Raw genomic sequence first — 11822 nt, 5'->3', positions numbered from 1 at the left:
AAATAAGAAAAAAACGTTATTGTATTTTTAATTATTTATAAATATTATATTTGATATTTTGAAATATTATCTCGTATAATATTATATTATTTTATTTGACTATATTTATTGTTTATTTTATCATTATCTCTCTGAATATGCGTGCAATCAATGCTGTAGATAAACAATTTATGCGATTAAAACAGGTTGCGTTAATAAAGTTTTGGATCATTGAGATCATTTTATACATTTATTCTATAAACAAGAACCGATATAAATTTTTCTTAGGTTACATTGGATCGGGATAATCCTTGATATTTTGGAAAATTGTTAGTTATCCTTTCCGATATATCCGAGGGTATATAAGAAGTTTATCACGAGGTAGTAAGGATAATCTCTGTTATCTTAAGTAGAACCCTCGATCATAGAGCTCTTGGACCTTCGATAAAACACTTCGTGATCTGTTTTTATTTATCTTGACATTGATGGAATATTAGTTTTTGTGCGTGATTTATACTAATTTTTTCCAACTTTCAAGATTAGATAAATCAACCAATAATAATAATAATAATAATGATAATTTCATTCAAATCATCGTCCATTTTGTATATTACAATGAATTCTTATGGTGATATAATAAATGTTTTGCAATTCAAAATTATAAACAATAAATCATTTTTACTTTAATCAGTATGATCTTTTTAAAAAAAATTAAAAATTCAATATCAATAAATGATTATTACGTGTATCTTAATATTTTTAACTACTTACAAAAATAAATGTATATAATATGTAGATTGTATGTAAGTATGTTATTTAAAATTCAAACATTGAAATTATAGAAACGTGAGTTATGATTTGATGTCTTTGTCTTTTATATGAGTGCGTAAATACATGACCCACTTTTGTCGTCACGTCGTTGTAACTCTGTGATTAATTACTTCTTGACGTGGCCCTTGCTGGATTTAAAGTGAATATTCATCACTGTCTTTCGTATCAGTAATTACAGTTTCCAATTTAACGATAATGTTAATATCTATCCGTAATGGATTCTGTTTATAAATGTCATTGAAATATTTACTGAAATATGAATGAAAATTCAAATGAGAGAATGGTGTCTAATAAAATAATAAATAATAAAAAGATATCGTATATAACGCGTAAAAAAGAGTAAAAAGTTCTCGTACGTTCTCAAATGTATCGTACATTTAAAGTGCTTTTCCTCCAAGTCCTATTTTTCAGCTTGCGAGAAGAGAGAAAAGAAGTGTTGAAAATTCATTCGATCTATCGGATTAGAAAAGGGAATAAGGGAGACTATAATTTTGCATCGCGGTGAGATAGATTCGGGTAAATCCCTCGATTTCTCACCTTTTTTTCCACCTTTCCTTAAACTCTTTTTTTTTTATTTTAACTCGTTCCTCTCTATCTTAGTCTCTTTGTCTTGTTTTCTTTTTCTATCCTTTTACACATTCAGTAACCACCCCGCGGAATTAATTCGTTAGGGATGGCAAGTAGGGATACTTTATCGTAATAGACGAGCTTCGTAAATTTTTAAAGTGCACTTCGTATTTTAGTTAAATAAGGATGGGAGTAGAAGAAATGGAAAAACAGACGGGGAAGGAAGAAAAGATGGAAGGAAGTACAACTTCCGGTGGTAGTTCTCTGAAATCCTTGAAAATCACGATTATTCACTGACTATGCTTTCGTTGATAAGCTTCGTGTTAAGGATTCTCTCCTTTCATTTTCTTTCTTTTTTTGATTTTTCCTAATATCTTTTCTTAACGTTTCATTTCTCTCTTTCATTTCTTTATTTTATTAGAAACGTGAAATTATTATAAAAGAGTCAGAAAGATGTCAACAAACCATACGGTTTGTTTCTTTTTGTTAGACAATTTCAAATCAAAAATGCATAGAGATCGAATCCTAATAAAAAAATATGCGTGAGAGTGAGAGAGAATGATAATTGGAAGAAAGAATGAAAGAAGAAATGAGAGAAAAGGAAGGTACGAGTACTTGAAAGATAGAAAAAAGGTAGTGCTCGTCAGGATGTAAGTCACGTAAGCACCGTGTTGAATTAATTGAAGATCATATTTTAGAACGTTATTTAGTTAGTGTTGTTTATAATCCCTTTCCTTCTATAATTTCATTTTTGACGTGCAATGAATTTTGTCGTCGTTGTTGTTTAAATTGGTACAGTTCCTCGATTATAAAGTAATATTATTTTATAAATATCAGTGATATTAATGAAAATAATTGTAATTATTTGTAGGTTATTGGGGGAAAGATGTGAATAAAATATTATAGATATTATAAGTAGGAAGAGAAAAGTGATGTAACAAAAAATCGATACATCGCCTGCCATTTACGATATTGTGTTTCAAGATTTTTTATTTCTTTTTTATTTTAGGTGACTGGCATCGTCGGTAGAGCGGATGTTCTCGCCTGCATCTTTTTCCTACTCTCCTTCCTGGTTTATCATGGGTGAGTTTAACTTATTTTGACATCAACTTCTTCGGGTCATCGATCTTCCATTTTACAGATAATACGTAATATCGACGGACTTTTAGAAATATCAATGAAACAAGTGTTTCGATGTAATTGCATAGTTAAAATCTCATATATATATATAAGTTCGTAAATAAAATATATTTTATTCGAGATCAATCGTAGAGAAATAAAAAGAGCATTATTAATTTATTCCTGTCATGGATTACAATATAGTAAAATAATAAATAAGTAAATAAGTATAAGTTATCATTAAAGTTAAGTATAAGTTATCATTAAAAAATCATTAACTTTACATTTTCATCATTTCCAATGAGAACGTGATTTTGTTGTTTTTTTAATAATTTACTTCTATTCGATTTAATTGGTAAAAAGGAGAAGAGATAAACAATTCGATTAGTAAATGTCAAGATTTCGTCTATACTTTATCAATTTTCGATAGATTTGAAATATTTTTTAAATATTACGCGACCTGAAATCCGTCTCAGTAAATCTATCGTATCTGAACGTTAAGAGAAACTAGGTTTTCCGTCTGAGAAATCATTATGACAGGAAGCTAAAACGAGACGTCTCTTGGAATTTTGTTCACATTCTGTCTGCTTCATATTGTATGCAAGACGACCCACTTTTTTTCCTAAGCTTTTGCGTTAAAAAATTCTATGAATTCCTTGTAACCGTTTGCGATATTCCCAAAGAGAGAGAGAGAGAGAGAGAGAAAGAAAAAAAGATAAAGAAAGAAAGAGAGAGTGAGAGAGTGAGGGGTTAGGGGGAGGTGGAGGGGAAGAGAGAAAAGGAAATGGAGAAAAACGATGGTATCAGTTTTTTTTGTTGGTAAATGCTTTAAAGAAAGCATTGCGTGCAACACGCACGCCGTCAATTTCGCGAATAATCGAAGTGACATTGAAATACGTTCGATGAAATATTAAATCAAAAAATAATCATTCAATATAATATATTTCCATTTGTTTCTTTATTCTATTCGGAAGATGAGAAATTAAAGCAATTGAATCATCTCAAGAGGACTCTCCCTAGTGAGATTATCGAAACTAATAAATAAATCTATTTTAAAGCTCATCATATTTGGATTGATATTCATCGTTCTCCTTCAATATTTGGCTATTCTTGCGATAGGTTATTAAAAATTCTCCAACAAAAAATGAAAAACTAATCGAATTTGGAAAATAATTCAATTGGTTCATCATTGAATCTAAAATCAATGAATTCTTAAATGAGTTTCAAGTATTGGATTTACAATTAGACATAATATTTTGAACGTTTTCGTAAATAAACATGCGAAACAAAGAAATGATTATGATGTAACTGGTATATAGGACAATCATTATAACATTTATTAATGATCTCGTCTGATGAATCTACCCGTTTCATTGAATTCATTGATTTTTCTTTTAATTATTTGTTAGGATACCGAATATCGTAATGAAGCTTTCAATTATTATTGATAATTTAACACGAAGAAAAATATTCAACTTAGAAATTAACATGTCAACAGGGAAATGAAATAAAATATGATCGAACAGAGAGAATGAAAGAAAGAGTGGAGATGTAATCAAAGAGTGCGACCAAAAGTGAAAAAAAAAAAGAAAAAAGAAAAAAGAAAAAGGAGGTTAATAGGTCAACCGTCATCATTTTAAGTAATGAATCACAGACATACCGTATGTACGAAAGAGCAAACGAGGAACACGGCTACGTGCTGTGTTCCACTTTTTTCATTGTTCCTGCTTATTTTTGCATTCAACGATGGAATGCATGTATAGTTTCTATCTGTCTACATTATTAAACCTATGTTTTCATAATGATATATATATATATATATCTTATTCTCATTCTATTTCCCCTATTTTTCTACATTATTTCGTTCTTTTCTTTTTTTTTTATTCTCCGCAACAAATAACCTTGATATTGTTTCTTTTAAACCTTTTTTTCCCATTTTTCCCTTTTTTGTATTTATTTTGCTTTCATACAGTGTGTTACACAAGTGCTATAATTTTATACGAATTAATTACCAGACGTAGATAAACATCTTAGATTTAGCAAAAGAAATATAATTATTTGTTTTGTGTTTTTTTTTTACATAGATATAAGCGATAGTACATAAAAAAAAGAAAGTCTCCTTCGTTAAATTCTACATTTATATTATATCTTTTGCATTTCTTATGAAGAGATTTGTACCTTTGTTTAATTAATATTAAAAAGTTCATCGAACTACAAATGATGGTCTGGCGAACGTGAGAATGAACGTTTTGAAGCAAGCTCTCGATGTCCTTACTTTTTAATAATTGTATTAAAAGTTAGTTCGATCTCATTACAAGCTCACAAAACAAAAAAAGGAATTTCCATCGAACGCGTTTCAAGGGGGATATTGTTAAGTAAATTGCAAGAGCATCATTAATTCGTAGCTTCATAGATTTATCAACTAAACGAAGTTTATTAGAAGGTAGCAATGCTCATTGCAAAAATATCGTACATTTATATTTACGATCAAATTTTGATCATTAAAAGATTCTCAGTTTGATAATTAGTTACTGGATTTCTATGAGAAATTATAATAAACAAATGACAGGGTTTTTTTTATACAGTGAGTAAGCATTTTTTTCAGTAAAGATTAAATAAATATTTTTATAGAAAAATATATTATAATGATTAGGATTTTCACGAAAGTTCTTTGATAACATAGAATGTACACTTGGGTAAGTTGAAAAGTTTCGAGACTAACATAGAAACAATTTTTATTCGATCAAACTCACTTTAGTTAAAAAAAAATATAATAATGTACAAGTTTATTTTTGTCGATGCTCGAAACTTTTTAACCTACTCTCGTAAATAATTTTATTGTATTTATATCACAAGAAGAAAAAGGTAGTTCGAACGTTGCTTCAACTTAGTAAGTTATTTGCAAATAAAAAAAAAAATCCTGAAAATCACTTATAACTTTGAAGGGGTCAATTTTTTAGCTCATGTTGACCGAAGTACGTTTTTGTGTTGTTTAATGAGTACGATATGCTCTTTTAGTTTTAAACTTTCTTTCTCTCTCTCTCTCTCTCTATATATATATATATTTTTGTCCATTCGGTCAAGTACTCTTGTTTCACGTCGTTCCACTCTTCAACCTTTTCCCCCTACCATCTAAATCTCATATTTCTCACTACCGAAATCCTGAATGACACCTTGTAACGTATCCTGCCTCTTGGCATTAATTTATGTACGCAAAGTGCTCGACGCGAACATCTACACGAATACATTTCTCATATTTCCATTTTAGAAAAGGAAAAAACCGGTGAAGATTGTTTATCGATATCGACGTTTTTAGTTTTTTTTTTTTTTCAAACGATCACATCTTAAAGAAAATACAAAGAGAAAAAAAAAAGATCAGAGAAGAAGAAATAAATATGATCGTTAAATAGCTCGTTATATTATTTCGAGAAAAAGTTTCTACGGAAACACATGTACTGCTTAATAATACAATAAAAATAATGAAACGTGACTTCAAATAAATTTGTGTTCAAGTTTTGTAGTAGGTTGCTCACTCCTCGACAACTTTACTTGACTGACTTTTCTTTTTTAGTTTCTTTCTTTGACTTTCTTTCTCATTCTCTCATTTTCTTATTCTCCCTTTTCCTTTATCTTTTTTTTTTTTCCTTCAGAACAGAAAAAGATCGTTTAAAACTATTTTAACGGAATGTCAAGTTTCTTCCAACTTCTTTAATAATAATTCATTCATTGTGGAAACTTGTACTTTGCAGGGATGGAGCGTACAAAAGATATTAACGAGCATCTAATCTGGAATTATAGAACTTGGCATTTAAATTGGATAATTCGAAATATTTAATTATAAGTTCGTGTTAGAAAATGTACGATTGTTCTTTATCCCTCTTTTCGTAACCATCCGAAACGAAACGAATTCAAAGTATTGAAATAGAAAATAAGAGAATGAAAAAGGAAGAAAATGGATTATTGAATAGTCTCGTAGATACTTTTGTTCGTTGAAATATTTATTAGCATGGAATAAGGTACATGTGTCTATACCTTTTTATCCTTTTAGAAAATACGATTCTACGCTACATTTAGAAAAAAGAATAAGAAAATATAAACACAAATCTAATCGCGTTCCGAATCGAGAATACAATTATTTCAAAGAAAAATACGAGAAAATAACTACGCGAAATGCGTTTCACATTTTACGATAAAATTGTAATTGTTTATTTTTCTACAATGATTCGGCTCGTAAAATGAACCTGTTTAATTAAACCTCAGGGAATTACTTTTGTTACAGTCAGCAAACAGCTTACGTGTGGAGCAGTGTGTGTCTCGGTACCCTGTCAATGTTGGCTAAGGAAACTGGCTTTACTGTTCTACTCCTAAACCTTCTTTATGACCTTTGTCGTTCCTGGCATTCAATCAGGAGGTGAGTTTAAGCACGAAACCATATTCGCGTCTGTTATACGAGAATTAAAATCACTATATGATTTATTCATTTTTAATAATACCATTTATGCATTGTTAATTTAGTTTTAATCTCTCATAGACTATGTTATATGTGTAAATAATTATTTATTTAAATTAATGTGTGAGAAGTGTTTGTAAAAGTAGAAATTTTTATGATCCATTTTTCGAAAAAGATAAAAATGAAGATTTGACCGATATAACGTCTACTATTTGTAAGAATTTTTTGAATGAATCATCGTAATAAAAAGAAAGAAAGGATATTAATCAAACGCTTTATAAATGCATTTCAATTGTCGAGAGAGAGTGAGAGAGAAGAATACAAATGATAGTAATTGTGCCTAAAAGTACAGATGACAAATTTTCATTAACGCTTAATTTGTAGTCCAGTTAAATACACGTACTCATCTTTTTAGTTTTATGAAACTTTCGTACAATAATGCTTGCATTTTTACATAATTGTCATAGAAAGCTTAAAAGTCTGGTTTACATAATGAATATCTGAAAAGTTTCTATTCCTACGTATTGTCGTAATTTATGCAAAAATAAAACTATTCTTTTGAATAAATTATTAGAAAGGGGGAGGGTGGACACAAATGTTCATTTTTGAAATGAAAAATGAAAGGCGAACAAATAAAAGAGCAATTTTCAAGATTTGGCATGAAGTATTTTAAATTAAAAAAAAGACTAACGTATCTACAGTAGAATATATTAAAGTTCGATGATAAAATGTAATTCAAAGAATTTCATATTTTATATTAAATGATTATTTCTTGGAAATATCTTCTTTACAATTTTTTTATATTACAGATCTATTTCTGAAGCCCGATGGAACGAGGACTCGCGACATTTTTCTAGACGAGCAGCTGTCTTATTAGTTTCCGTAAGTTATTATCTTTTTTTTTCTCTCTCCTCACATATTCATAGAATATATTTCTTTCAATAATTTACTATGAATTAGATATTCACAAATTTAATAAACTTCGTGGCCATTGGATTTACATATCCATATACTTTAATCGTTTCGAATTACTTTAATATCAAACTATCAAATGTACTGAAAAACCCGTTTAAAAATTATTGATAATAATGTAATAAGATAAAATACAATTTTATGTTGGTCCTTTTAGTATCCCGACCCAAGCCGTTAGTCTGTTAACTATCAATAAACGTTAGTGTTATAGGATAGAATGGAATCGTTCATTAAATGGAACATCGTTTTCCCAAACCCATTGAACCGTTCACATTATCAAAGGACAACGGAAAAGGAATCGTTGCGTATCCGAGCGAGTAGAGACATAGAAATAGACGTGGAAAAGAGATACAGTGTGTGTTTGTGTGTGTGTGCGCGCGTATGTATAAGTTCAGATGAGAAATCACAGAAAAAAAAGGGAATGAGAAAGAAACTAAGTGATATATGTATATATGGCAATGAATAAAAGAAGAAAAAGAGAATAAGGGTGGTTTGACTATTGTGGTTGAATAGGGGTGAGTCAAAAATCCTCTTAACCAAGCTCGCAGAATCAGTCGTTCATAGAAGCCCTACAGGATTTTCAGACGTCCAGCAATCAACTCACACTCTCTAAAGGGACATCCAGATATTTATTTGTGCATGTATAAATAGTATTGTTGCTATTGTATTATTGACAATATATTCATCGATAATGGATATGACGAATACAGTAATGGGAAAAAAAAAGTTGTCAGATCCGTTGACCACTAACGTTCTACCGTAGATCGTTTCTGTGCTACTTTTATGTGCTTTTGTTAGTTCATATGTGAGATTGTATTTGTTAGATTTTTCATTTTTTCTCATGATTCAATTACGAAAAACACGAGTACAACAGATTGACAGTTTCAATTATAACGATAGACGAGTTGTAAAAAATATTTGACTTGCGGATTAATTTTCATTTATAATATAACCGTCCAATGAAATACATGTAGACGATATTCAACGAGAAAAAGTATAAATAATGTAGTTCATTTCCTGGTGATACAAATTACGATTGTAGGTAAAAGTCGCGATAAACGAAGATATCGGTGATCAAATATAAAAATGAAATAGGGAGAGGAAAAGAGAGAGAGAGAGAGAGAGAGAAGTAAACGAAAGAGAGTGAAAATCGATTAACGATTCGATGAGTTGCGAGTACCCTATCGAGTTAGTGAAAAATACGTGTCATCGACAGTCTCGGTGGTCTTGAAATTACGATGGTTGGACCGCGATAAAAATATAATTCCACCGATAAGCACCACGTTTATCGCTGATAAATAAATACCATTATGTTCGGCTTTGCGCAACTTGTTAATGACGATTGCTTTTGAAAATGCAGTATATTGCATAGGGAAAACCGACGTGAAATTTTAATCAAGCACGACCACTTTGACGATAACCAACGATGTTCAATTTTCATTCGAGTTCGTTTTGAAACGTATGCTATCAAAATAGATGGATATCCACAAAATATATAATATGATAATTATTGTCTTGACAATCGTTATAGTATCAAGACAAATTATTTAGTTTATTTCAGACAAAACAAAACAAAACAAAACACAACAAAAGAAAAATACATGGAAGTACATTTAAAAGAAAGACACGGATATGTCCGGAAAATGCATTATATTTTGGTGGAGTGTTAATCCATTTAACGATACGGTAATGTTGTTACTTTTCTACCTAACGCGTACGTCCGGTAGTTGAAATTAAAATTTACCACGGGCGAAAACATTGCAGCCGCTTTAAAACTTTTACAATGTGAAGCTTTTACATTTTTTATGATTTATTTCCGAGAGAAGTATTGTTGCGTGAAATAATTTGGCGGTTTGGAGGTTATAGAAGGATAATGAAACGTTAATTGAAAATGGTAAATCATAGGATATGTTCAGTCATATACGATTGATATGCCAAGAATTAATGCATTTTTGTTGTTGATGCAATTTATTAAAATTGCACTATCATATAAAATAACTATATACATATACAAAGAATTATTATTTTTTCTGATCTTTCTGTGTTGCCTATTTTCTTCGTGTATAATGGGAATATAAAATCAAAGAATTACAATGTTTTATAACTCCGGAAAAAGGATCTAATTAAGGATATATAAGAATAGAGAAATTTTAGGGATACATTAGATATTTTGTCAGGGTAAGAAAACGTTTACAGGAAATTCCATTTGGTTTTTTTAGAATTCGGCCCACATAGCATTGATTTTAATGACCCAATAGACCCCATGATTTCCATAAAGGTTAGTATAGGTACAGAAAGCTAACATACTCGTTAGAAAGATCGGAATACGATTTGTCCACGCTCTAATAAATGGTGAATTTCGAATACTGTGGCACTAATAATACTTTGTCATGGCGATTAAACGAACGAATAAAAGACACGTGATTTTTCTTTTTTTTTTTCTCCGAGAAAACAGCAGATCTTTCTTAGTTAATCCTAAGCATTAGCGGACGATCTCAGTGTTCGCATCGTTAATTCTTAACGACCGATATCTTTCGTTTTTATCGTTTAACCCACCAGTCGACCGCCGATGTTTACAGCCTCTCGTGCCTCGAGTAAGTTTAACGATCGTTAACACAGATACAACTGGTCCAGAGAATTTCCCTTTACGATCACGGAAAATAAACGGCATGGCCCGAATTACGACGCAGCTAAGATAAATTATAATAGGTCAAAGTGACCAAAGAACCAAGTAAACCTAATTAAGAGTGGTCAACGTAAGATGTATCGTTAGTTAGAAAAAATTACGATCACTGATTGTGAGTATAATTAACGAAGAAACTAAAAAGACTTTTTTTTTACCTCGTGTATACCTTATACATTTTTCGATATATCAATTGACAAAATAAAAATAGGTTAGTCTCTTGGCACGCATAAATAAAAAAAAAAAAAAACAAGAAAAAGAAAAGAAATTAGCAATAAAAAGCGTACGTAATACGCGTTCTGCATCTATTTATACGTTCAATTTAATCGAAAAATATCTGAAAATGCGTCAGCTGAACAGAACTCGATCTATCTACGGATTTCCATGGACGGTCGAGAACGTTCGGCGAATATTTAAGAATTTTTAAACGAGCGCATTTCGAGATTTGAACTTTTATCGGTAACTGGATCTATTCGGCGAAGCGAATTCCGTCGGTTTTTCCGAGGAGTTCTCTCTTGAGTGGTGTTGAAAATTCCGTTTGATGAAGCGAGACGAAAGGAAAGGAAAGGAAAGGGAAAGGAAAAGAGAGAGAAATTTTGAGAGAGAGAGAGAGAGAGAGAGGGAGAGAGAAAATGAAGGAGAAGAGCAGAGAGAAGGAGGAGAAATGAGGGAAAATCGTAATACTACCACTAGTGGTGGTAGTTAGGTAAAAGAGGTGACTTTGAATGTGTAGTTCGGAGGGTTGGAAAGTGCCGAGGTCACGAGGACCAATCACGCGTTACATCGCCGCGGCGTAATCCCTCGGGGAAGTTTACGAGGTGCTGTTAAATCCTCGTGCTTTACGTATACTCGATGTTCATAGTTAAGAAACGGGCGGACTTGCGGCATAAACCCTCATCGTAGCCCCATTGTGAATTAATTTAAACGGCTCTGTCATGGCGCACGGAATAATGAACCTTTGCCAATATGAACGTTTGGTCCGATGCAACATTTTCTCTTTCGATCTAACCTTTTGTAGTACAATGTGAGTTTAATCGATGGATAATAGCGTCAAAATTTCTAATGAAACTTGTCGTAAATCGTTTAAGAATCTTATCACCGTTGTTTCTTATATAATTATTTAACTTTGTCACATATGATAGGTTTGATGTAATATGTAAATTATTATATCTACACTTATATATATACCTAAATATATATATATATATATAGTAATTTATC

At 30.8% G+C, this 11822-nt stretch overlaps 1 protein-coding gene across 1 annotated transcript in view; it reads left to right on the top strand.

Annotated features, from left to right (window-relative positions):
• The window catches only part of LOC106787489 (transmembrane and TPR repeat-containing protein 1-like), a 152205-nt gene that overhangs the window by 80849 nt on the left and 59534 nt on the right, over positions 1-11822 (top strand). The window contains exons 3-5 of the mRNA XM_014749870.1: positions 2387-2460; positions 6776-6907; positions 7756-7828. Coding sequence (XP_014605356.1) covers positions 2387-2460; positions 6776-6907; positions 7756-7828 — 279 coding nt within the window. The remainder of the gene's footprint in view (positions 1-2386; positions 2461-6775; positions 6908-7755; positions 7829-11822) is intronic.

Source organism: Polistes canadensis, unplaced genomic scaffold, assembly GCF_001313835.1.
Source record: "Polistes canadensis isolate GaletaPanama2010 unplaced genomic scaffold, ASM131383v1 scaffold_102, whole genome shotgun sequence".
NCBI classification, from domain to species: domain Eukaryota; kingdom Metazoa; phylum Arthropoda; class Insecta; order Hymenoptera; family Vespidae; genus Polistes; species Polistes canadensis.
This window is presented reverse-complemented; position numbering and strand designations above follow the sequence as displayed.